General features: G+C 39.3%; 4 protein-coding genes and 2 pseudogenes across 6 annotated transcripts; 1 reads left to right on the top strand and 5 right to left on the bottom strand.

Annotated features, from left to right (window-relative positions):
• Positions 1–311: 311 nt before the first annotated feature.
• LOC108840605 (probable FBD-associated F-box protein At1g32375) lies at positions 312–2234 on the bottom strand. Its single transcript, XM_018613439.2, has 4 exons — positions 2008–2234; positions 960–1905; positions 706–837; positions 312–607 (listed from the first exon to the last, which is right to left on the bottom strand). Exons 2-4 carry the CDS (start codon positions 1827–1829, stop codon positions 329–331), a joined length of 1281 nt encoding a protein of 426 aa, XP_018468941.2. The 5' UTR covers positions 1830–1905; positions 2008–2234; the 3' UTR covers positions 312–328.
• Positions 2235–12880: 10646 nt separating this feature from the next.
• LOC108837778 (50S ribosomal protein L6, chloroplastic-like) lies at positions 12881–14321 on the top strand (annotated as a pseudogene).
• A 681-nt stretch (positions 14322–15002) lies between these two features.
• Positions 15003–16801, bottom strand: LOC108841019 (F-box/FBD/LRR-repeat protein At5g56420-like; annotated as a pseudogene).
• Positions 16802–17901: 1100 nt separating this feature from the next.
• Positions 17902–19987, bottom strand: LOC108840813 (F-box/FBD/LRR-repeat protein At5g56420-like). Its single transcript, XM_018613632.2, has 4 exons — positions 19897–19987; positions 18839–19676; positions 18615–18749; positions 17902–18529 (listed from the first exon to the last, which is right to left on the bottom strand). Exons 2-4 carry the CDS (start codon positions 19673–19675, stop codon positions 18266–18268), a joined length of 1236 nt encoding a protein of 411 aa, XP_018469134.1. The 5' UTR covers position 19676; positions 19897–19987; the 3' UTR covers positions 17902–18265.
• Positions 19988–20206: 219 nt separating this feature from the next.
• On the bottom strand, positions 20207–22183 carry LOC108817609 (F-box/FBD/LRR-repeat protein At5g56420). Of its 3 annotated transcripts, none has more exons than XM_018590356.2 (5): positions 22047–22161; positions 21891–21963; positions 20916–21799; positions 20689–20823; positions 20207–20609 (listed from the first exon to the last, which is right to left on the bottom strand). In XM_018590356.2, exons 3-5 carry the CDS (start codon positions 21774–21776, stop codon positions 20328–20330), a joined length of 1278 nt encoding a protein of 425 aa, XP_018445858.2. In that variant the 5' UTR covers positions 21777–21799; positions 21891–21963; positions 22047–22161; the 3' UTR covers positions 20207–20327. The 3 variants fall into 3 exon arrangements, with proteins under 3 accessions (XP_018445858.2, XP_056858618.1, XP_018445850.2); XM_057002638.1 differs by having other exon boundaries at positions 21931–21963; positions 22047–22156; XM_018590348.2 differs by lacking the exon at positions 21891–21963 and having other exon boundaries at positions 22047–22183.
• A 360-nt stretch (positions 22184–22543) lies between these two features.
• On the bottom strand, positions 22544–25675 carry LOC108837769 (putative FBD-associated F-box protein At5g56440). The gene is made up of 3 exons (XM_018610790.2): positions 24723–25675; positions 22800–22887; positions 22544–22699 (listed from the first exon to the last, which is right to left on the bottom strand). The coding sequence occupies exons 1-3, from the start codon at positions 25673–25675 to the stop codon at positions 22544–22546; spliced, it is 1197 nt and encodes a 398-aa protein (XP_018466292.2).
• Between the last annotated feature and the right edge of the window lie 247 nt (positions 25676–25922).

The following is a 25922-nucleotide window of genomic DNA, read 5'->3' as shown; positions in this document are numbered from 1 at the left end:
AATAAAGTCAGAGACTCTTTAAATATATAGGCTCAAATATTTAATTTGATTCAAATTTTCATTAAAAGAAAAAGAAGGAAAATCAAAGACACTTTATATATCGCAATTTCCCCTAAAGGCTCTTTTTAAGGATTTAATCTTCGTAATAGTTGCTCTTTGAGCCTTTTATAATATAAGTATGTGCACAGAAAAAAAAATCTTCATATTTCCTTGATTTGTGTTCCTCAAAAAGCAGAAACAGTGAACCACTGGGAACACATAGCAAACGAACCCAACCAAATTTTCCATTGAATATGTCTTAATTTACCTTCAATAATGTAGTGACTTCTCAGTCGAATGTAAGATGACAGGTGCTTGAACACCTTGATTGAAATGACAACTCTTTGAGCATCTCAAGTTTCTTGACCGGATCCGTAGATGAAGATGAGATAGTTGCCTTCTTGAGACATCTTGCGTTTCTAAAAATAAAAGCTACTGCTTCTTTCTCTTCTTCTGTTCCTTCGTATTTTACCCATTCCACAGTTTCAAGACACGTTAACACACATTCGGGAACTTGGCCCGGTTCATTCCAGCAGGGGCGCTGTTCGCCAGTGCGAATGGGATGGTACTGAGATGTAGAAGAAGAACAACATTATCACATCGTAATGGAAAACTCCCTGATTAAAGAACCTGAATATAGTTTGGTTTTATGATATACAAGAGTACCTGTTCAATTCTGAGACCTTGTAACTTAGGTGAATCTTTGAGAACACAAAGAAGTAGATTCAACCACGCTGTCTCACATGTGCATATCGTTAAATGTACAAGATTGTGGAAGACAATACCAATAGGATATTTCTGCATAATATATACAAAAACAAATATAATTAATGCCAACATGTTGATTATATCTAAAACAAACCCCACTCGAGCTGAGCTGGTAAAACGCATAGGGGACACTAAATATATATCATTTTTACCTTTGAGGATGTTAAACATAACTCGAGCTGCTTGACTGAAGAAAGAGAACTCAACATCTTCCAGGGATGACGATAATTAATGTCGAGATATACATACACAATCTCAGGCATATTACTTTGGACGAGACAAAGCTCACCGCAATGATCAACAATTTCAAAGCTCACAAGAGAAGGAGTGTCTATCACAAAACCAGTAGCTTTGTCTTCATCTATGTCTGGCCGTTTGCGCAATGATAAAGTCTTTAGAGATGGTATTTGAACAGCGAGAACGGTCACGTTGTCATCACCACAATGTTCCACAGCCAAGTCCTCTAGAACAGGACAACTAGCTAAAAGCGTGTTGATAAACTCCTCACTCGGGTACTTCATCTTTACAAGGCTCAAAAATTTAAGAGATGGGAAAGAAGCTGGCAAGGAAGAAGCGTCCACAAGGGCCATGTTGCTTACCTTCAACGTCACAAGCGTTTTACATCCTCCTGCATACAAGCTCCATGGAAGTATCACCGGAGTCAAAACTGAAGGACTATTAATGTCGATATCTAACTCACGCACATAGCGTTTAACAGCAGTTCTAACCCATACCCCAACATCTACAGCAGTACCAGACTCCCGATCAAGTTTTAAACGCAAACATTCTAGAACTGGAGCCTCGTGTAACAGCAAAGAACCGTAAACGAACCGCGAGAATCTACTGCCTTCAGCGTCTTGATACATGGCATGATCATATTCAAGTGTTGGCACTAACATCCATAGAAACTTCCATCGTTTAGACAAAACCATCGTGACTACCACATCTTTGACAGGAAGTAACGACAGTATTCTCAAGAGTAACTCCTCAGGAAGTTGACTTATCCTATCCCTATGCGCCATTCTTCTCCAGATCCTAAATCTTTATGTTATAAAATTACTGAGCTGCTTTAGCTTCCGAATCTATCTGTAATTTTCGCTGGAACCAACAAAAATATAAGTCATAAGAAGCCGAAAATAACAAATAACACCGGAAGGCAATCAAAAACCCTAACAAGTACATAAAGAAATGGGAACTCACAGGGTACTATAGAATAATCGAACGTAATGTCGTTAACGAACTGATTCATTTCATTTCAAATCAAAACAAATTATTTAAGACGAACTGTCAGAAAACTACGCTAATCTTTCGCTGTACAGCCAAGAACATCTTTATAACAAACCCTAAAAGGCTAAAACCAATGTTTTGAAAAACTGGACCGTCAGGGATTGGTATTGTTTCTAAGGGGCTGGTCAGACCCGTGTTTATCTTAATATTTTTTTGAGTTTTTAGAGAGAGAATTTTTTTTTTTTTTTTGTAACAGAGAAATATATATATTGAATCATCAACACCAAAAAAACCCAATGTGATGAGCCAGAAGGCCCAGAACAAACTACTCTCTAGAACAAATTACTCTTGAGTGAAATATTCAAACTTGGGATTTTTTTTTGTGATTTATTAATCTATGGGAGAATTACCAATTGTGACTCAAAACTTGGAGTCAAACCCAAAAGAGTACCCCAACTTGGGTCAAAGGCAAAAGTAACTTAAAAGGCTATTGAAATTACAACTATCTCCTTGTGAACAAACAAAAAAACGGATTTTTTTTTACGTTTCTACCCCTCGCAAGTCGTCTGTAAACAGACGACTTGAAAATAAGTCGTCCAGACGACTTTAAGTTAAGTCGTCTGGACAGTTATTCTTAAACATAATTTAAAAATTTTGTAAAAAATATTTTGATAAGTGAAAAATTGGAATTATGTAATTAACATATGTCTTAAGAGATATAAATTAATATATAACAAATTTCAATTGTTTTCAGCCCAGATGAGTGAAAGTAGTGAGTTATGATATTCTTTAGTTTATGTTTCATCAACATATGTTGTAGTATTGTATGTGTTCTTAGGGTTAGATTTTGGAAAGCATTAAAACCGTTTTTGAAAATTTTTAAAATTACCTAGGCGTGTTCATTTCTGTGTATAGTAAACACTATTGAAGTATAATTTGATTTTATAACGTGGTTAGTAAGTTAATTTAGTCATTTTAGTTTAGGGGTTCATTTTAGGGTATTGGACGACTTAATATTTAGTCTTCTGTTCCCAGACGACTAAATATTAGGTCGTCTGATGTACATTATCAGCCAGAATAAGTCGTCTAAACCGGACCAAACCTTAAAGTTTACCAATGTACTTTTAAAGCTAACCGGATTATTTACCCAATATATAAGGTGATTTTTTTTTTTTTTTCATTTTCCGCGAACAGAAACCCTAACAGTTCTCTCTCACCGGCGATATCAAAGGCGATTCGAATTCCCACTATTTCCGAACAACCATCGTTCTCAACGTCGGCTATCTATCTCACTTCATTCTCACCGTTGTCGCCGCAGCTTCTTCTAACCCTAGCGCCGCCGATTCCTCTAAACCCTAGCGCCCCCGCTTCCACTATTTCCGAACAAACCGTCGCCCTCGCCACCGTGCTCACCAACGTTCTCACCGCCGCTTACTCTAAACACTAGCTAGCACCGCCGTTTCTTCTAAACCCTAGCGCCGCCGCTTCTTCTAAACCCTAGCGCCGCCGCTTCTTCTCTGTAAACCGTAGCGCCGTTTCTCTGTAAACCCTAACGCCGGTAAGTCATCAAACTCGTGGAAAAGATGAACATAAAACGTTGTCTCTTTCAATTTACTCATTCTCACCGTTTCACGTTTATTTTTTCAGATCTATAACCACAATGACGAGTACTCGAACTCCTTCTGCGACTAATCAGGTCCGCTTGAAATTTTTCTACTGGAAGACTTGTAAGTAAGTCGTCTGGAAAGTCTTCAACCTGGACGACTTAGTACGTCCATTTGGAAGACTTTCCAGACGACTTAAATATAAGTCGTCAACTAAGTCGTCCAGTTGGACGACTTTCTAGACGACTTATATTTAAGTCGTCTACTAAGTCGTCTGGAGTAACAATTAAGGCGTGATTGATTTAGCTTGTGTTCTGACTTCTATTGTTGTCTTTGATTATTTTGCAGACAAAAAGGATGGATATTCCAGAACTCCCCCGTAGGTTATACACATTAGGGGAAGAGCCAGAACCCCACAATAGCATTTCGTATCATACGGATAACACGAAGTTGCATACTGCTCTTAGGGAAGCTCTCACTGATGCTGAATTTGAAGAGCTCAAGGAGTCGAGATTGGGAGTTTTCATCAAGTTCAAGGAGCAGGGATTTGGTTGGGCTTCAAGGCTGGTTCACCACTTGCTCGGTTTAAAGCTGGACATTAAGAAGAAGTACGAGATGTGGTGTCTCGTTGGTCCAGAACCTGCGAGGTTTTCACTGTTAGAGTTTGAAAACATCACTGGTCTAAACTGCGACTACATCGAGGACCTTGAGACACCAGAATGTGAAGTTACCCCACAGATGGTTTCTTTCTGGGAGATGATGGGAGTTCATCGGGAAGCTGGGCCAAGTACTGATCAGATAATAGCAGCACTGAAGAGATGCGGGGATTGGTCCAGGGAAGATCGCAAGCGACTCGCGTACCTTTCCATCTTCACTGGATTCATTGAAGGGAAAAAGTTCTCAAGCGCTACACGAGCTACTCTCGCAAGGCTAGTGATGGATTTAGAAAGGTTTGAGAATTATCCATGGGGAGAGTCGCGTTTAAGGTGCTGATGGACTCTTTGTGGAACAAAGATATTACTGGCTGTTACACCGTGGATGGCTTTATACAAGTTCTTCAGGTCTGGGCGTACGAAGCTATTCCGGGATTGGGTGCTAGTATTGGTCTACCCAGAGCAAACAGTCCGTCTCCACCGATTCTGGCTTACGACGGCAGCAGAGGCCGCAGATTCATGAAAGCTGCTATCTTGAGTCAGGTACCTTTCCATCTTCACTTAATTAAGTCGTCCGGAAGATCTTCCAGCTGGACGACTTAGTAGACGACTTATTATAAGTCGTCTGGAAGGTCTTCCAGCTGGACGACTTAGTAGACGACTTATTATAAGTCGTCTGGAAGGTCTTCCAGCTGGACGACTTAGTAGACGACTTATTATAAGTCGTCTGGAAGGTCTTCCAACTGGACGACTTAGTAGACGACTTATTATAAGTCGTCTGGAAGGTCTTCCAGCTGGACGACTTAGTAGACGACTTATTATAAGTCGTCTGGAAGGTCGTCCAGCTGGACGACTTAGTAGACGACTTATAATAAGTCGTCTGGAAGGTCGTCCAGCTGGACGACTTAGTTGACGACTTATAATTAAGTCGTCTATTTAGTATTTTGTTTCAAATATCTAACTCGATTCTTCTTCTATTTACTGCAGACCCGCGTGATCAACTTTGTTGAGAAGGACATTAGTGAAATGTGGCCAAAATGGGACTCTGAGGTTGATGACGTGCCCGCGGAGAACATCATTAAAGTGATGTATGATCGGAGACCGTGGAAGTGGACCATGGATTGCTGGGAAGTCACTGGTACAAAACCCAAGTTTGTGACTCCATCGAAAAGAGCCAAAGAGATGGTTGTGGAGGAGGTGGAGGAAGACAATCAGAGACCTCGGAAGAAAGCTCGTAAAGAGGCTCCTAAAGAGGCTCCTAAAGAGGCTAGAGAAGAGGCTCCTACAGAGGCTACAGAAGAGGCTACAGAAGAGGCTAGAGAAGAGGCTAGTTGGGTGACCAGAGAGGAGTTAGAAAACATGTTCAAGGACTTAGGTGACATGATGAAAGAGGGGTTTAAGAAGTGCATCAGGGAGATTAGGAAGATCTCCGATAGATTGGAAGCTGTGGAGAAGAAGGTTGGTGTCACCAATCAGGCTACCCCTCAAGCCCCAGAAACCGGGGTTAGTAAAAAACACCCTACCCCACAAGCCCCAGAAACCGGGGCTAGTAACAAACAGACTACTCCTCAAAAGGATCAGCCTCCACTTCAAACCAATCATCCTACTCCTCCCACCAGACAGCCTACTCCTCAAAAGGCAAAGCCTACTCCTCAAAAGGCGAAACAGCCTGCTCCTCAAACTAAACAGCCTGCTCCTCAAACTAAACAGCCTGCTCCTCAAACGAAACAGCCTGCTCCTCAAACTAAACAGCCTGCTCCTCAGACGAAACAGCCTGCTCCTCAAACGAAAAAGCCTTCTCCACAAAAGAAACAGCCTTCTCCTCTGCCCAAAGAGGTTAGTATCAAATCTTTAAGTCGTCTGGTCTTTGTATAGATTTGTAAATATATAAGTCGTCTGGAAGGTTTTCCAGCTGGACGACTTACAAATAAGTCGTCTGGAAGGTTTTCCAGCTGGAAAACCTTCCAGACGACTTATTTGTAAGTCGTCCAGCTGGAAAACCTTCCAGAAGACTTACAAATAAGTCGTCTGAACTCCAGCAGGAACCAAATCCTCTCCCAACTTTTATTTAAGTCGTCCAGGGTTAACTTGTTCTCTTTTATTGCAGAGATTGTTGCCGGAGGATACAGCAGATGAGGCGATCTCGGTATATAAGATCTTGCCGGAGGATAAAGCAGATGGTGTCACCTCCAAAGAGATTGTTCCTCTCACTTCCACTGACCAACCGAGCTTCGCTTCCAACGATCAACAACCGAGCTTCGCTTCCACCGATCCAGCTTCAGCTTCAGAACCGAGCCTGGTTGTATTGGACCAAACAGCTCCCACTGCTTCTGTGCGTGCAAGGAGTGAACGAACGAAGAAACCTGCTCCCACGCAGATATCTCCTTATACGGCAGAGAGAAGGAAACTCCTTAGAGTGGGAAAGAATAATCCATTTCCCACACTAAACAGACCTAAGATGAAGGAGCTCGCTGATTGGTTGAAAACTGATCCGTAAGTGATTGCTTTACCCATAATAGCTTGATTTAGTCTACCAAAACTGATTGCTTTTTTGTTTGCAGTGATTATTTCACTAAGGAAGAGGACAAACCACGTACATCACCAACTTGGTGGTATCAAAACTCCGGACATCCAAAGCATGGCTGGAAGACGTAGTAAGTCTTCTGCTTATCTTTAAGTCGTCTGGTAACTTGTCTTTGTATAGATTTGTAAATATATAAGTCGTCTGGTAACTTGTCTTTGTATAGATTTGTAAATATATAAGTCGTCTGGAAGGTTTTCCAGCTGGACGACTTACAAATAAGTCGTCTGGAAGGTTTTCGAGCTGGAAAACCTTCCAGACGACTTATTTGTAAGTCGTCCAGCTGGAAAACCTTCCAGACGACTTATTTGTAAGTCGTCTGGAAGGTTCTAACTTGTATTATTTTATATGCAGCATATAGATGCTTGGATGAATGTGCTGAGGCAGAGGTATAAGGAGAACCCACAATGTTTCCGGAGCGAGCGAATGTGCTTCCTGGATCACAACTTTACCCAGTCTTGGAGAGAACAGTATCTGGTCTTCAAAACATCGTCGTCTGATCACAATGGTTTAGGAAAAATGCTACCTAGTGGGGCGGCGAGTTTGTATGACGGATCAATGCCTTCATTTTGCCAATCAAACAAGAAGTGGGGGGAGGACATTGATGATATCTATGCGCCACTGAACTTGGACAACAAACATTGGGTGGCTATTTGGATATCGATCCCTAAGAGGCACATAGTCGTCTGGGACAGCATACCTTCAACTACCATACCAGAAAGATGGGATGAGATAATGGAGCCTTTTCTCGAGATGGTCCCTTATCTGATTGTGGAGTGCGGAGACCAGATGCATGGGTTGGAGCGATACACTTATGAGAGACTCCTCAAAGATGTACCCACGGCCAACAATGGTGATTGTGGCGTGTACGCTGCAAAGTACATTGAATGTCATGCTCTTGGGGTCCCCTTTAGCCCTAAAGACTTTGCTAGGTCCAATGCGAAGACTATGAGGGATACTATGGCTTTGGCTATATGGACGGAGCTTGTTGATCAGCATCTGAAAGATAATGAGGATGGTGGTATGTTTGTAGGCATGTATGATTAGATACACAAATCAATTTGTATAGATTTTTTAACTTGTATAGATTTTTTAACTTGTATAGATTTTTTAACTTGTATAGATACACAAATCAATTTGTATATTTGAACTATTTGTATACACAAATCTATTTGTATATTTGAACTATTTGTTTACACAAATCTATTTGTATGTTTGTGGGCATGTATGATTTATTTGATTTTCTAACTTGTATAGATTTTCTAACTTACAAATAAGTCGTCTGGAAGGTTTTCCAGCTGGACGACTTACAAATAAGTCGTCTGGAAGGTTTTCCAGCTGGACGACTTACAAATAAGTCGTCTGGAAGGTTTTCCAGCTGGACGACTTACAAATAAGTCGTCTGGAAGGTTTTCCAGCTGGACGACTTACAAATAAGGTCGTCTAAAAAAAATAAGGTAGTCTAAAAATAAAATACACTGGACGACTTACAAATAAGGTCGTCTAAAAAAAATAAGGTAGTCTAAAAATAAAATACACTGGACGACTTCGTAAAAGGTCGTCTAAAAAAAAATACACTTGAAGGGATAGTAGAAGGTAGTCTAAACACTGGACGACTTAAATACACTGGACGACTTAAATACACTGGACGACTTCGTAAAAGGTCGTCTAAAAAAATACACTTGAAGGGATAGTAGAAGGTAGTCTAATACACTGGACGACTTCGTAGAAGGTAGACGAAACACTGGACGACTTAGAAATTAGTCGTCTGGACGGGTAATCAAGACTGGACGACTTATATTTAGGTCGTCTGGACAACTAGTCAACTGGTTGTGTACATTGTGGTTTCGTATGGCCAGTTTCCTTGCAGTTTGAGCATCTCCGTGCCCTGTGTTTCTTCCTGGGTTTGTGTCCCCTCATCCTAGATAGCTCCAACCAAGATTGCCATCTTGATTTCTTCTGTCTCCCCGGACCACGCTTTACGTTTGGAGGAAAGCATTCTCGTTCCTCAATATGTTGTGACACGATAGGATATATATTCTCTGAGTATCCTGCATACAGATGATTCTTTGAGTAAAGTGGACATACAAGTGTGTCGATATGCACACCAGCATGTGTTCCAGCTGCTATAGCATGAGAGCAAGGTATTTTCTCCACTCCATAGACACCACAACCACACTTTACATGTTCCAAATCAACCGCACAGTCCATTTTGCCACCTTTGACAAAGAAACGCCATCCATCAATTGGTTCGACCGTCATCGTATCCGCTATCTCTGATCGAACAGCAAGCAAGTATTCAACACCCCGGCTATGTACAGTTGGGAGACTCAAAGCATCTTGTCTCCTTTTCCAATACCATTTTCCTAACTTCTGCCTTATGAACTCCAGCAGGAACGGAATCGGAAATCCTCTTGCTCGCTTCAGTGCGGAATTAATAGATTCAGCGATGTTGCTTGTTTTTATGTTGAACCTGTTCCCCTTACAATAAACCCTTGACCATAGCTTGGCGTCGGCCTTCTCCAAATACGTTGCAAGTTCCGGGTTTGCACTCCGTATCTCAGCCATGTACCGGTTAAAATCGTGAACCGTGTGCGCATAAGCAGCCCCTTTCACCAAGTACATGAGATGTTTCCCTTTAAACTTTTTGACAATGTTATCTTGAAGGTGATAATAACATATTCCTCGGGTTGCCCAAGGAAACACCTTCTCACACGCACTTTTAATGGCCGCGTGCCGGTCAGAGACTATCACCAGAGGCTTGTCATGAGATATACAACTAGCCAATTTTGTGAAAAACCATTCCCAAGAAGGTTCATCTTCAGCATCCACGATCCCAAAAGCCAATGGGAATATCTGAAAATTGCCATCTTGTGCGGCTGCAACTAACATAACACCTCCATACTTTCCACTTAGGTGAGTTCCATCCACCACAATGACCCTTCTCTGATACTTAAAACCTTTGATAGAAGCTCCAAAAGAGAGAAATAGATACTTAAATCTTTTCTCAGAATCAAGTTCTATAGCCGTGATAGAATCAGGATTTGCAATGGAGATTTGCTCGAGATATGAAGGCAGACGCGAATACCCTTCTTCTGCTGATCCTCTCACCAATTTCTGTGCATATAACAGTGCTCTGTATGAAGTGGTGTAATCAAGCGTCATGCCAAACATGTTCTTCATTGCATCAGTGATATGCTGTGGAGTTATCCCATCAATGATCCCAACACGATCAATGAAAAGACTACCAACATACTTTGGAGTACAGTGTCTCCGCTGAGCGATTCGGTCTCCAATTGAGCATAAATGTTTTTCCACATACTTTGTTACCCAAAACGTGTTTGACCCATGTTTCACACTCGCTCTGATCTTCCATCCACAACCGCTAACCCGACATATTGCCACAAGGAGAGTTTTTGTTGATTTGTATATTCTGAAAGAAAACCTACCCCTCACTGCTGTCAACCGCAGCTCTGAAAGCAGTGCATCCTTGCTAACAAAACTCTGGTTGACATAGATGCTGGTACAATCCGATTTTCCTCCTTCAATAGCATTTGTCTTAGCATATGTCTTTTCAATTTCTTCAAAACAAATATTATCATCATCTTCCTCGTCCTCATCTAGAACCTTTCCATAAAGACTGTAATCCCCACCATTCTGATCCGTTTCACCAACAATAGTGTTATCAGCATCCTCCTCCCCATTTTCCTCCTCCCCATTTTCCTCCTCCCCATCTTGATTTTCATCTTCAACAGACTCATTATCACCAACATCTTCAAAACATTCATCAGCCTCATCATTATCACCAACATCTTCTTCCCATTCACCAGCTTCATCATTATCACCAACATCTTCTTCCCATTCACCAGCTTCATCATTATCACCAGCTTCTTCTCTTTTCTCTGAAACCGTTTCCACCTTGCTGCGGCTTGATACACAAAGACATACTCTATGCGTTTTGAGTATCTCGAGCAAGTTTCGAACTTGTCTATCACTTGTAACATGAATGGGAGGACTGCTTGGAGTCATCATCATTTCTGCTGGTAATGAGTAGCTAATATCCACAGTCACTGATCTCATGTCCAGGTTATAATCTTCTTGAGCCATTGCAACAAGTTCAGCATGTGTTGAATCTTCATTCAATAAAAACAATCTTGCTCCTTTGAGATCATCAACCACAAAATCCCAACGGAAATCTCTCAACAACCATTCTCCATACACTGCATGTAACTTAAAAATCATCTGCAAATATTCAAAATAAAACACATTAGTAAACATAGAGAAAATGAAGAAGTTCAACAAACATTATCGCAGACGACTTAGATTTAAGTCGTCCAGAAGACTTAAAGGTAAGTCGTCTAAAGAGGTCACTTTTGCAATTGAAAATTAAAAGGGACGACTTAATTCTAAGTCGTCCGGCTTTGTTTGTTAAAAAAAAAATTTCAGACGACTTATATATAAGTCGTCTACGAAAAACGGGCTAGTTTTGCATTTGACCGAATCGTGTCAGATCTTTGACTATTTCTGGACGACTTATAAATCAGTCGTCTCTGGAAAGTAAAAATTTCAATATTTTATTCAAACTAGACGACTTACACGTAAGTCGTCCCAGGTTAGTTTTGTAATTGAAAAATAAAACTTGAAATTTAACTTTCTCCAGACGACTTAACTAAAAGTCGTCCAGCTAGACGACTTAATTTAAGGTCGTCCGGGATAAGCAAGGTTTGGACGACTTAATTGGGAAAAATTCTGGACGACTTTGCTTTCCCCGGACGACTTTAAATTAAGTCTTCTGACGGGACGACTTTATATTATGTCGTCTGGTAAAAATTAAATTATGAAGTTTTATTTTTCAACTACAAAACTAACCTAAGACGACTTACACGTAAGTCGTCTAGTTTAATAAAATATTGAAATTTTAACTTTCCGAGAGACGACTGAATTATAAGTCGTCCAGAAATAGTCAAAGATCTGACACGATTCGGTCAAATGCAAAACTAGCCTGTTTCTCGTAGACGACTTATATATAAGTCGTCTGGACTGTTTTTTTTCACCAAACAAAGCTGGACGACTTAGTTTAAGTCGTCCGTTTGACCAGAAGACTCATCAGTAAGTCTTCTACATACAGATGACTTACTTGTAAGTCTTCTACGCGAACAGATTTTGAAAAAAATTCAAATTCGTACCTTCAACTAGGTGAGATGACTTTGTTTGCACACAGGGTCTTCTCCAACCACCCAGAACCTCAAACGAAAGCAACCGTAAGTCAAAACGAAAGAAATATGGCTCCAAACAATTTTGAATCAAAAGCTTCAGTTTTTTGGATGAATATGGAGAGAAAGTGAAAGAAATGTTGTTTTTAGTTCATAACAATTGAAACAGAGAGAGTGTAAAGAGATTTACGTGCATTAAAGGGCATTAAAAGCTCCAAACAGTTCGTACAAGGTTGTTCCCACTATTCATGGCAGTGGCAATATTGTAAATACTTGAAGAAAATGAGGTTGAGACAGTAAAGAAGCCATTTTCGAAAAAAAAAAAAAAAAAAGGGTTAATGGCATTTTCGTAGATAAAATGCAGATGTGGGGTTAAAAACTCAAAAAAAAAATGAGTCAAAAGAAAAGGTTAGTTTTCTGTTTGAATTCAAGTTTTGAGTCACTTTTGCAATAAGCCCCCAAAAAAAACCTAATGTGACTTGTTCTTTTCTTTTACTGCTGCTCACACGTCTACTTCCCTTCGGCCTGTTAGCAGAGATTAATCTCTTTAATTTTTTGATCAAAAAAAAAAAAATTTTTTTTGGTGGGCTTGAACCTGGTTCAAGCTCAGAACTCTTACTATGACTTTGGGTATACGGCTTAAAACCAGGTTCCTTTTCGTTTTTGAGATACCAGATACGTAGGGCTTGAAGTTGTCTTTGTAATTCCTATCACAAATTCGAAAATTGATATAATAATTTAACCCCTTTTTTCATCATAATAATTCTAACTTTTAATCAGAAAAAAATATATACAGCTCCAGTTTCTATTTTAGCAAATAAAAAGCTCCAGTTTCTATTGTTGTGTAGTTTAGTCACATAATTTATTTATTTAGTTTGCTTAAAATATTGTTAATATGCTTACCAGCTGTGTCTCCTTAATCGAGACACACACTTACGTTGTCTCCTTTCTCCACACACGCACGTCACGTCTCGTCGCAACCTATCTTCTCGCCTAATCCTTAACTGGCTCATAAACTCTCTTCTCTTCATTATTCGCCTTCTGGATCAGAGAACTCCTTCAACTTTCTTCTTAGCAAAGTAATGGCTTCCTCACTCCTCTCTTGTTTTCTACCAAGGTATACCATAAATTCTTATCTCCACTTTAGTTTCTTGATTTCCATTAAGGTTTGTTTGCTAAAACTTCGTAAAATTTCTATCACAATCCCTTAAGAATGGATATCACTAATTAGCTTCGCTAGTATAAAGGATATCTTTAAAATGGTTTTCATATCAGCTCTCGCTTTTGACATTCTAGATTTTTTTTTAAAGAATTATATTTGCAAGTTTAGTATCTTACTGTCCGATTACTTTTTAAGAATGTTATCTCTTTGAAGATATATAAGCTCCCTTTGTTTTTCAGGTCAGGGTTCTTAGGCGACAGAAGAAGTCTACTCAATGTCTCAACTACCCCATTTGCTCAAGTGGGCTTCTCCACTAAGACCACCAAGCGCAAAGAATCAAGGATAGGGAAGCAGCCAATCGCTGTACCGTCCAATGTAACCATTTCATTACAAGGTCAAGACTTGAAAGTGAAGGGTCGACCTTTGGGAGAACTCGCTTTAACCTACCCACCAGAAGTGGAGCTTATTGAAGAAGACACCGGTTTCTTGAGGGTCAGAAAAACCGTGGAAACTAGAAGAGCCAAAGAAATGCATGGCCTTTTCAGGTTACAAAAACTCTCAGCCTTTTTCATCAACCGAAGACTTTAACTTCAGTGCTGACATCCCTTTTTTAATGTTAGGACGCTTACTGACAACATGGTTGTGGGAGTATCAAAGGGATTTGAGAAGACGCTTGAGCTCAAAGGTGTTGGTTATCGTGCGACGGTCCAAGGAAAAGAATTGGTTTTGAATCTTGGGTTTTCTCACCCGGTTAAGATTGAGATACCAGATAGTCTCAAAGTGAAAGTGGATAAGAAGATTATAACTGATAAAGGTGAAAAAGTTAAGATAACAATAGTCATAGTTAGTGGATATGATAAGTGTGAGAGATTGGGCAGTTTGCTGCTACGGTAAGGAAATGGAGGCCAGCAGAGCCATACAAGCGTATTGGAGTGTGCTATTCTGATGAGATTGTTCATAGGAAGAAAGGAAAAGATAGAAAACAGAAGTGATGTATCTTGATATTGTTATCTACTTCCTTTTATATATGTTTGTCTCTTTATTTCAAGGTTGATTCGGTATCTGAAAAATGTTAAGACGAAGAGAGTATGGTTGTCTAGTTATTTCAATGTCTGGAGAATTTTCTTTTGTCTAATTAAACGTTTCTTTTAAAGTTGTCCCCATGTAAAAGTAGAGATCATCTCTTACTACATGAGACTTGACTCCCAAAGCAAAACATAGCTAAAGAATGAAAACAGAGTAGTGTAACAAAGCCCTAGAGAGTGACTAGTGGCGGAGCTAGGAAAATTTATTAAAGGGGTCAATTCATAACTAACATATATTATAGGGGTCAATTAACTAAATTTTACAGTATTTTCCAGTTTTCCAAAGAAATATATTGTGTTGTGATATAGACTAACTATAAACAAGAAACATGCAGTCATTTATCCACACATGCAAACATACAATAAAACCGTTGAATCGGATCATTCATTCATTCATTCAGTGGATTAGGGATAGAGAATGTTTTTTCAGTCGAAATCAACTTGACATGTATTTGATGCTCTATGTGAGAATGCTAACTTCTTAATCATAGTTGCTCTTCATGATCATCTGACTCAGTGAGTATTTTCACCATTTTCAAATGACAAGAATTCCTCAATATATAACTCACAAGATCACTCTGATCTTTAGTTTTCAAAACAGAGCTTTTTAATTTTATTTTAGTAGACTTGACTCACAAGGAATATCAGTGACTTAATCCAAGGGACATTTTATTTGGACAACGGGAAAAGTTTTTATTCGAAATCAACTTCACAAGTAGCTGAAGCTCGAGGAGTGAATGATAACTTCTTGAGCATCTCAAGTTGCTTTCCATTATCATCTGATTTAGTGCGGATTTTCGCCATTTTCAGATAACAAGAGTTTCTCAAGATATAGGTGGCCACATATCTTTGATCTTTCGTTCCTTTGTATTTTCTCCACTCAAAGATTTCCAGACTGGTTAGCAAGCAATCCGGCACAGAATCGGGTTGGTTCCAACACCCATCTTTATTACAGTCGTTATGTGTCTGAGATAAACACTCTGGTAATTAGATCATCTAACCAGGGGGGAAAAAACAGGAGAACGATCAAGTTTAAAGAAACATATATACCCGTTTAAGCTTGAGAACTCGTAGTTTAGGTGTAACTTTGAGCAGACACACCAGTAGATTCTGCCATTCTGGCTCACATGTACACAGCTCTAGATAAACAAGTTTAAGAAAGGTTGTACCAATGGGAGGCTGCTCAAATAAAAGAACCATCTTAAATTTAAGTATCATTAAGTCCCCAAGTCCAAAAATTAGAATATCGTGTATATATATTATATATATATATATATATAATCCTGAGGGTCACTTGATCATGTGATCTCTACCTATGATGCTTTTCACTTAATGTGCTAAAGACACTTCAAAACATATTTGATTAAAGAGAAAAGAAGATTACACTGGAATAGGTTGAACATACTGAAAGACGCTTGACGAAAGTGAGAGATCCCAAAAGTTTATCAAGTTTATCATAAACAATATCAAGATCTGCTTCCACAAGCTCAGGCATATCTCCAGTTAAACAAAATAGCCACGATAATCTACGAGGTTTAAGTACTTCAAAGATGGAGCATCGTCGATCACAAACCCCTGACAGTTTGTTAGAGAACCTTTTGATGAATTATCCAGAGATAATCTCTGTAGGGACGGAATCTTAATGGCGAAAATCAAAGAATTGTCAAGAGGACAACATTTCACCACCAAATCTTTAAGACTAGAGCAACTAGATAAAAGGGTTTCAAAAGACCTTTCATCTGAGTACTTCACTGATAGAAGGTGTAAGGTCTTTAAAGATCGAAAACAAACTGAAGAAGAAGAAGAAGAAAATCGACAAGACTTGCGTTCGTAAGTTTTAGGACATTGAGTGTTTCACAAGTATAAAATCTCCTAGGTAACCTGATAGGATCTTCACCGGAGGGATATAGTTCGATTTCTAGAGTACGCACTCTGCGATCAACTGCTGTTCTAACCCAAATCCCAATATCTAAATGACTATAATGAAACTTCTTAATCTTCAAACACAAACTCTCCAGAACCGGAGCCTTATGCAATAGCAAAAACCTGCTAACCAACCGTGAATCACTTCCATATTCAACATCATACTTAAGGTTAGGAACCAACATCCAGAGAGTCTCCCACCGTTTCGACAGAACACTCGTGGATACTAGATCTTTTGTCGGAACAAAAGATAGTATCTGCAAGAGCAAAGCATCAGGCAACTCGCTGATCCAATCCATCTATAAAAAAAACCAACAAAACCATGATGGCTGTTAACACCAAGAAATCAGAAAAAAGAGACAAATCAAACTTGGAAACAAACATGATTAGAAATTCAAATAGCTACTTCAAAAAAAAATTTAAACTCACATGATGGTAAAATCGAATCAGGTCTTAACAGATTCGCAGACTTGATAAAGGGATCATGATCTAGTGATGAGGTTTTCTTTTATAGTTGGATGTTACGCTAGACTTCTTCATTTTTAAGGAACTACTTTTTAGAATTTGATGAGTAAGCAGACACCGAGCGTTCCTGCTTATTCTTTTTTTCTTCTCTTTTTTTAAGGTAGGCTTTAGAAAGATTGTGGAGTTGTTAGGAAGATTTTGATCACTAGACAATGACAGAAACTTTTTTTTCTTTTTGAACTTTTTCGACTTTGTAGAAACCTCAAAGAAGTGAGTGTTACGTCGGCATGTGAAACAGTGAAAGCCGAAATGATCTTTTCGTCCATGGCATGATGCGACTGGACTCCCGCACACATTAAACGAAATTTTAATAACTTTGCCGGACTTTGTATACACCAATCATATTTCACACCTACAAAAGAAATTCCAAACTTAGTCTACCAAACGGATCCATATGATTTAACTTCTATGAGAAACCAAGAACTGAAGAATAGTGTCACAGTGACGTGCAGGAACATAGAAACAAAGTAATGGAACAAATCCCTAGAGAGTGTGAAAATCTCTTAATCTTTATGAATCACTATGTTTTGATATAGACTAACTATAAACAAATAACATCAATCGTTTATCACACATACTATAAAATGACTGAACCCCGGGTCGTTCGTCATTCATTCAGTGGACTATAGATAGAGAATGTTTTTTCAGTCGAAATCAACTTGACATGTATTTGATGCTCTAGGTGAGAATGCTAACTTCTTAATCATCTCAAGTTTCTCCTCATGATCATCTGTCTCGGTGAGGATTTTCACCACGTACAAATCACAAGAATTCATCAAGATATAAGTCACAAGATCACTCTGATCTTTGGTTCCTTTATAACGTCTTCACTCAAAATATTGAAGACTGGTTAACAAGCAATCTGGGACAGAGCCCGGTTCGTTCCAACACCTGCCTTTACTACAAATATCTTAAAGAGAAAAAATATCTTAAAGAGACCAGAGTAGACTACATTGTATTTGGTTAAACAATATCTTAAAGAGAAAAATATCTTAAAGAGACCAGAGTAGACTACATTGTATTTGGTTAAACAATATCGAAAGAGGCTTGACTGAAGTGAGAAATCCAAGAAGCTCATCAATTTTATCATAACCAACTTCAACATTAGCTTCCACAAGCTGAGGTATATCTTCAGCCAAACAAAAGGAGCCACGATAGTCTCTGATGTTTAAGTACTTCAAAGAAGGATAATTTTTTGATGATCTATTCAGAGATGAACTCTGTAGTGAAGGAACGTTAATAGTGAAAATGAAATGCATTAATATTGTTGAAGCGAACGTTGTTTATCATTGCCCTTCGGGAATTCTGAGTGTTATTATTTCGGTGAAGCGTTTTTTTTTATGTTTACCATACTAGTTAAATATCTTCTTGACTACGATATTTAACTAGTATGGTAAACATAAAAAAAGGCGCTTCACCGAAATAATAACACTCAATGTTTATCATTGGATCCAATTTTCAATTGGATAAGAGAATTAATGTTCATTAGTCGAAATCAACTTGACATGTATTTGATGCTCTAGGTGAGAATGCTAACTTCTTAATCATCTCAAGTTGCTCCTCATGATCATCTGTCTCGGTGAGGATTTTCACCATTTTCAAATGACAAGAACTCCTCAAGATATAAGTCACAAGATCACTCTGATCTTTCGTTCCTTTGTAATGTCTCCACTCAAAATATTCAAGACTGGTTAACAGGCAAACCGGGACAGAGCCAGGTTCGTTCCAACACCCTCCTTTGCTACAATCCTTATGTGTGAAATAAACATTTTGATATCAGATCATCGAACCAAGTCAAGGAACACATGTAGGTTAACAGAAAACGGTTTTATACCCGTTTAAGCTTGAGAACTCGTAGTTTAGGAGTTGCTGTGAGCAGACACACTAGTAGATTCCACCAGTCTGGTTTACATGTACATATCTCTAGATGCACAAGTTGTTGAAAGGTTGTACCAATAGCACATGGAGCCTGCGTAAACCACAAAGAAACTATCTCATCTCTTTGTCTGGTCACAAAAAATCAAAATATAATGTTTTAAAGAGACCAGAGTAGATTACATTGGGATTGGTTGAACATATCGTAAGACTCTTGACTGAAGTGAGAGATCCAAGAAGCTCATCAAGTTTGTCATAACAGACTTCAACATTAGCTTCCACAAGCTGAGGCATATCTTCAGCCAAACAAAAGGAGCCACGATAGTCTCTGACGTTCAAGTACTTCAAAGAAGGAGCATTAATCACAAACCCAACACAGTTTTTCCGATAATATTTTGCTGATCTTTTCAGAGACAAACTCTGTAGCGAAGGAATGTTAATAGTGAAAATGAAGACGTTGTCGTTAGGACAACACTCCACCACCAAATCTTTGAGACTAGAGCAGCTTGATAAAATGGTTTCAAGAGACTTCTCATCTGAGTATATCACGGACAGAAGGTGTAAGATCTTGAGAGATTGGAAACAAACCGAGGAAGATTTTGAAGAAAAACCCACAAGACTTGCGTTTTTAAGCTTTAGGACAACGAGTGTTTGACAAGTATAAAAGCTCCTAGGTAGTCTGATAGGTTCTTCGTTGGTGGCGGTATGATCAAGTTTTAGCTCACGAACACCGTGATCAACCGCGGTTCTAATCCATAACCCGATGTCTAGAGGATTAATCTGAAACGTATCAAGTTTTAAAGAAAAGGTTTCAAGAACCGGAGCTCTATGCAATAGCAAAGACCTGTTGACGAACTCAGAGTCGCTTCCACATTCAAGATGGAAGTCAAGTTTAGGAACCAGCGTCCAGAGAGTCTCCCATCGTTTTGACAGAAGACTCGTGGCAACACGGTCTTTGGTCTGAACCAAAGACAGTATCTGCAAGAGCAAAGCATCAGGCAACTCGCTGATCCTATCCATTCTGTAAAAGTCAACCCAAAAAAGAAAGAGTCAAAAATGGTAAGAAAAACTAGTAGATGAGAATAGCAACTGAATATTTTACAGAAACAAAAAAAATAATCATAGGTGAGATAAGGATCAAGGATTTACAAAACATGAAAAGAAACAAAAACTAATCTTAAACTCACATTTGGTTAAAGATTTACAGAACTGAAAAATAAATGAAACCAAACTTAACTCACATGATAATCAGCTCTTGATAATATTTGCAGACTTGATCTAGGAATCTTGATATTGATGAGGTCTTTCTTTATAGCTAAACTATATGTTTCTTTTTCTTTAGTTATTTTTTCACCTTTACTAATAAATAACTAGAATATTAGAAGTAGACTTTGACTTTATCATGTGTAAGTTGGTGAAGAAAATTTTGATCAGTAGAAACTGAAAAACACTTTGTTTTATTGTAATGGATCTTACCTTAGGAATGTTCTTTAGCAGTTTTGAGTCTCTTTTAATATGTGCTAGTGCTTATAAAACCAAAATACAGAGCAATAGTTTTGAGAGGTTCTAACATTAAAGATCAATGAAGGCAAACAATCCAAACAATGTTAAACTAAACACATACAATAACAAAGGTGACTTTTAAGTCCATTTCTTCTTTTTTTTCTTATTTTCAGTCGAGGAACAAGAGCTGGCATGTACTAGAACCGCGCGGAGCAGAAGACAACTCCTTGAGCATCTCGTGTTTCTCCAGCAGGCTAGTGCTTGGCTTGGGAGAGACGATCACTTTCTTCAACCGAGTAGCGTGTTGTAAGATGAACTTCGCCACTTCCTTCTGCTTCTGCGTTCCTTCGTATAGCTCCCACTTGAAGGTCTCCAGAGACAACCCTTTCGGAAGAGAAGCAGCAGGTTGCTTCCAGCTAGCCCTCGGACTAGAGGTACGTCTAATATGTTTCTGAATAACAAAAGAGAAACAATAAACAAACTCTGCACAATCAAAAAACCTAAACTGTGTGTGTTGTGTTATAATGTACCTGGCGGAGTTTAAGAACTCTTAGTTTAGGTGAATCTTCAATCACTCGAGTGAGTAGATCCCACCACCGTGGCGCACATGTGCATAGCTCTAGATGAACTAGCTGAGAGAAGACCGTACCAGCTGGATAAGCTGCCTGCATTTGAGAGATTTGGTTAAAGATTACATCTGAAAAATAAATAGAAAGAGAGAGAGAGAGAGAGAGAGAGAGAGAGAGAGAGAGATTACATCTGAAGTCATCAGACACAACGCAAGACGCTTAACAGAGGTGAGAGATCCAAGAATCCTCTCAGTGTTCTTATAAATAACATCAACATTAGCCTCAACAACCTCAGGCATGTTCTCAATATAACAAAACCCACCCCAATAATCCTCAATATCAAGCCGCTTCAGCTTAGGCGCAGCTATCAAGAACCCATCGTCATCCCCTTCAAAAGCCTGAGAAGATTTATGCAGAGTAAGAGTCTTCAAGCACACGGCATTCACAGAGACGATCTTAACATTGTCACCAGGACACCTCTGCACAACCAAATCCTCCAGAACCGAGCAAGAGGACAAGAGACGAGGAAGCGACTGCTCGTCAAAGTACTTCACGTCGAGAAGATGCAGAGTCTTGACCGAGTTAAAGCAAACGTAGGAAGAGGAGGCATCGACGAGGCTCATGTTCTCGAGTTTCAGAGCCACGAGGGACGTGCAAGGGAACAAGCACTTGGGGAGTCTTACAGGCTCCTCGGCGGGGCAGTAGCTGATGTCGAGCTCGCGCACGCCGCGGTCCACGGCGGTTCTGACCCACACGGCGACGTCCACGTCTGCTGTGTGGGAGACGGAACCGATCTTGACGCGTAGAGTCTCTAAGGTGGGGGCCTTGTGCAGCAGCAAGGACCTGTCTACGAACTTTGTGAATTTAGGGGATGTGTTGTTGGAGTGAAGCATGAGTTCGAAGTTGAGTTTGGGGAGTAGTGTCCAGAGGAAATGGTATCGTTTGGATAAGAGACTCATGGCCACGACGTCTTTTGTCGGGAGACGTGAGAGGATCTGTAAAAGGAAGTCGTCTGGTAGTTTACTGATCCTATCCCTGTAATCATTCATTTCCTTTTTTTTTTCAGAATCACCTGTAAAAGAAACAAAAAATGGGTATCTTAAAGGAGACAACTTTATCCCAATTCCAAACATTGGAAGAAGAAACCTTTCAAAAGATTCAACCTTTTTGTCAATTGAATTGAGACCTGGAATGACTACGGACCTGATTCGTTCGTATCAATTAAACCTAGAGGACCTTTAGAACCAATAAAGGAAAGGTTTTGATTTAAAACCCAACAGGGATGAGAAGAAAAGAGCAAAAAGAAAGAGAAAACTTACGATTTTACAGAAAGATGGTTGCTTTAGTGGATGAGTGTGTTGATTCCTGCCAAGATTGTGTAGACAGTTTCTCTCTATCTCTATCTCTATCTCTTTCCTTTCTTTCTTTTTTTTTTAATCTCTGTGTAGGAGTTTTCCTCTCTTTCTCGGACAAAGTTGTGCGATAAAAAGGTAAAAAAGGCAACAGTGACAGGCCGGTTTTAATTTTGGATCGGTCCAGTTTTGATTTTGGATCAATTCACTGACAGACAGGCCGGTTTCATTTTGGATCTTTTTTTTCCATCTAAAAGTAATATTATTGATTAAGAGGCTAAAGCCCAAAACACTACAAGCCCAGAACAGAGGTCCACCCAAACAAACTCAAACATAGACTAAAACTACAGGCCCAGACATTGGCCAACAAAGTACCCGAGCCCACCAAAGACCCAATCGATTGATCTTTTCGGTGTAAACGCTTCACGCAGAAACGCGTAACGAGACACGCGTCAACACTGAGATCACCCAAGGACACGTGATGAGATCTCACCAAACGAGATAACACGTGTCGCTACCCACCGCGTCGTCACCGCCAAGGAATTACCACCGGAGTAGGCCACGATACGCTTCACCGGGATACCGAAACTCGCCGGAACACGCTTCCCGGCCCTTTCAACCTATCACCACGTCACACACGGTGATCCATTCACCGAGACATCGCCGGAGACGACGAAACGAACAACCGTTCCGCCGGAACACGCCGGAGCCGAAAAACACCTCACCCATCTTCGTCGTCGATATTCTGTTCCCCAGAGAGCACCATCGGACCAGTTCCAAGATCTCATCCGGATCTATCACATCAGCTCTGACGACCGAAGATCACAACACCCTCCTAACATCCGCTTCACCGTCGAAGCCTCTTAACTTCACCAAAAGACTGCCGTCGACTGCGAAGACCAGACAACGCGGAAAACAGATAGCCGACCGTTCACCTGAGAAGAACATGTACCACGCCGGAGTCAAAAAGCCAGCCGCCCACCGTAATAGAGGGCGACGCCGGAATAAAAGAGAAACGTTTACAAAACAAGACGAAAGAAAAAACGAAAAGGGAAAGAGACGGACGCCGAACCGACGGTGGCTAAGAGAGCCTCACCGTCGGCCGGAAACGGAAATCAAATCTTGATCAGCCGAGAAGCTGGAGCGTGTGAAGAGAGAAGCTTTTTTCCAAGTTTTTTTCCCGGTTTCATTTTGGATCTATTTTTGAAGGGGGAAATCAAACCAAATTATTTTCTTTACTTTATGCAGACATGATAATATTGTACTGGACCGACCAATAAAACATTAACTTCAATTTCTATATTATTAAAGAACTTATATATATTATGACTTCCAACTTATAGAATAAAAAGGTTATTAAAAAAATATTTTGAAACATTTAGTCTTCTAGATCAAGGTTCTATTTTCTTTTTGTATTTTGTGTAATTTAATTCAGTTTATTTTGAGTTTTGAACAATGTTTCTAAATTCGGCTTGGATTGATGGTTGAACCAGATTAAATCGTGAACCAAAAGCATATCCAAATTAGATTGATAACAAAATCTAAATTAGTTGAACCTGTAAAAATCATATTAACCTGTCAAAAATCCCAAAACAACCATTGAACGGATAAATAAACAAGATCACTTATATGTAGATGAAGTCACTGAGTTGATCAAGAGTTTTGAATTTGACCAAGGATTTGCCTTACAATCACATTCTTTGTCATTAGTATACAATACTTATACGATTCTCATATCACTTCCCTTGGTCACGTCTCTCACGTTAATTTTCAAAATTTCATGTGGTACCAATTTCCTCTTCCTCTCTAGGTCGTTAACATGATCACACTGAACTATAATCATTGCATGCTATGGATTTTAACTTCTCAAGGCTTCAGCGGTTTGAGCTACTGGCAATTGCTAATGGCTGCTGGTTGAATCAGCTTCTACGTGTTGTTCTCGATAAGTCTCCCAACCTTCGGTTTCTACATATAGCTTATGTAAGTAACAATACAATATCTATTTACATTATACTTATTTTCTTATCCCAATTCTTGAATTTGATGTGGTTGGATCAAGGTCAGAGGATTTGAACCCAGGATGCTTTCATTGTCAAGGAACCAACCGAGTTTTCTTCCTAGATGCTTGTCGTTCCATCTACATATAATTGAGTGGAAATATTATAGATGATCTTTTTTTCTTTTCTGTTTTTAATATGAAAGCCCTGTTTCAAAAAAAAAAAAAAATATTATAGAGGATCTGAAGAAGAAAGATAACTTTCGAGGTACATCTTTTCAAAATCAGTGTTTAAAGAAAGCGAAATTCACATTACCCATATTAAACGCTAGCGTGAGAGATAAGTTGTTAAAGGAGTTAAAATTTATGTCTAGAGTATCACCAATGTCTCATCTTCTGTTTGAATAAGAATATATATAGTCTCAGCTTGTGTTTTGAGTGAAATGATCTATGAAGCATCTTAGCTTTGCGCTTGGAACATTTTTTCTGTTTACAATTGGAGTCTCACATTATTGGGGTCTTTTAGTATGATCTCAATTTTTCAGATATCCAATGCTTCAGTTGCTAAAAACACCAGATACAAGAGAATGAAAAAAAAAAGTCGTTATTTAAAAAACAGAGATGTGGATGTGGTCTATATATGTTACCTATGAGATGACTTGATTCGCAAGGCAGCTCTTCTGTTTCGGTGATAACCTTCCTGCTTGGTAAAAACATATAAAAGAGACACGAGCTCATTAAAGTTCCCTATTGGATAAAAATCCTGATTCAGACATAAGGATAGGTGTTTGGCTGAGGTAAGATGTCCGAGAAGATTCTCAGAAGCTCCATGCTGAAGCATTATGTTAGCCTTCACCAGGAAGGGCATATTCACCAGTGAATAGAACGAACCAAACTTGCTAGCAATCACTAACGACTTTAAACAAGGAGCTTTGATCACAAACCCAATATCATGTCCTGGAACTGGATTTCCATATTGAAAAATATCTTCGAGTGTTAATCTTTGCAATGAAGGAACTATTATTGTGAAAGTTTTCACTTTGACATAGCCGCCTCGACCCACAATTAGGTCTTCAAGAACAGGACAGACAGATAGAAGCCGATGAACGGTTTCATCGCTTGGGAACTCCACAAATATAAGAGTCAAACTCTTGACTGACCGGAAGCAAATATTCAAAGGAACATCAACTATGATGGCATGTTGAAGGCTTAAGGTAACAAGGGTTTCATATGTAGGCAACCGTATGGGCAGGAAACATGGTCTAGACCGGTGAACCAGAAGATTGCGCACACCAAGAGAAACTGCAATACCAACCCATGTTTCAATATCTGTAAGAGGACAGTTTTGACTAACATAACGGATAGTTTCTAGAGATGCATGAGCGTTGTCTCGTAGTAGCAAAAACTTGTCGATAAAACGTGAAGCTCTCCAGTATTCACTGTCAATATTTGGATCGGAATACACAAGAGCTGGGACGTGTTTCCAAAGTGAACGCCAACGTCTTGACAAAAGGCTTGTTGTGGACACTGTATCTTTGGATGGAACAAAAGAGAGTATCTTAAAGATCAAGTCATCTGGCAACAGATTCATCCTATCCATTGCTAACCTAATTAATTAACCCCTTCAAAATCTCAAAGTTGTATAGTTAAATTTGTTGCGGATGATGAAAAAAGGTTTAGGGCTTCTTGCTCTTCTCTAGGTTGAAAAACTTAGTAATGGAAGGGTTGGGGCTAATAAGAATTTAGCTCGTCACCTGGTTTCTTTTCCGATTTGGGTTATTTATCTCTTTGGGTGTTTCTCCCTTTTTTTGTGTGTGTGTCGGTTTCCTTTTTTTCCTATGCACTTA

This window comes from Raphanus sativus, chromosome 2 (assembly GCF_000801105.2).
Source record: "Raphanus sativus cultivar WK10039 chromosome 2, ASM80110v3, whole genome shotgun sequence".
In the NCBI taxonomy this organism is placed as follows: Eukaryota; Viridiplantae; Streptophyta; class Magnoliopsida; order Brassicales; family Brassicaceae; genus Raphanus; species Raphanus sativus.
Note: the sequence above shows the minus strand (reverse complement) of the source record. Positions and strands in the feature narration are given on the sequence as shown.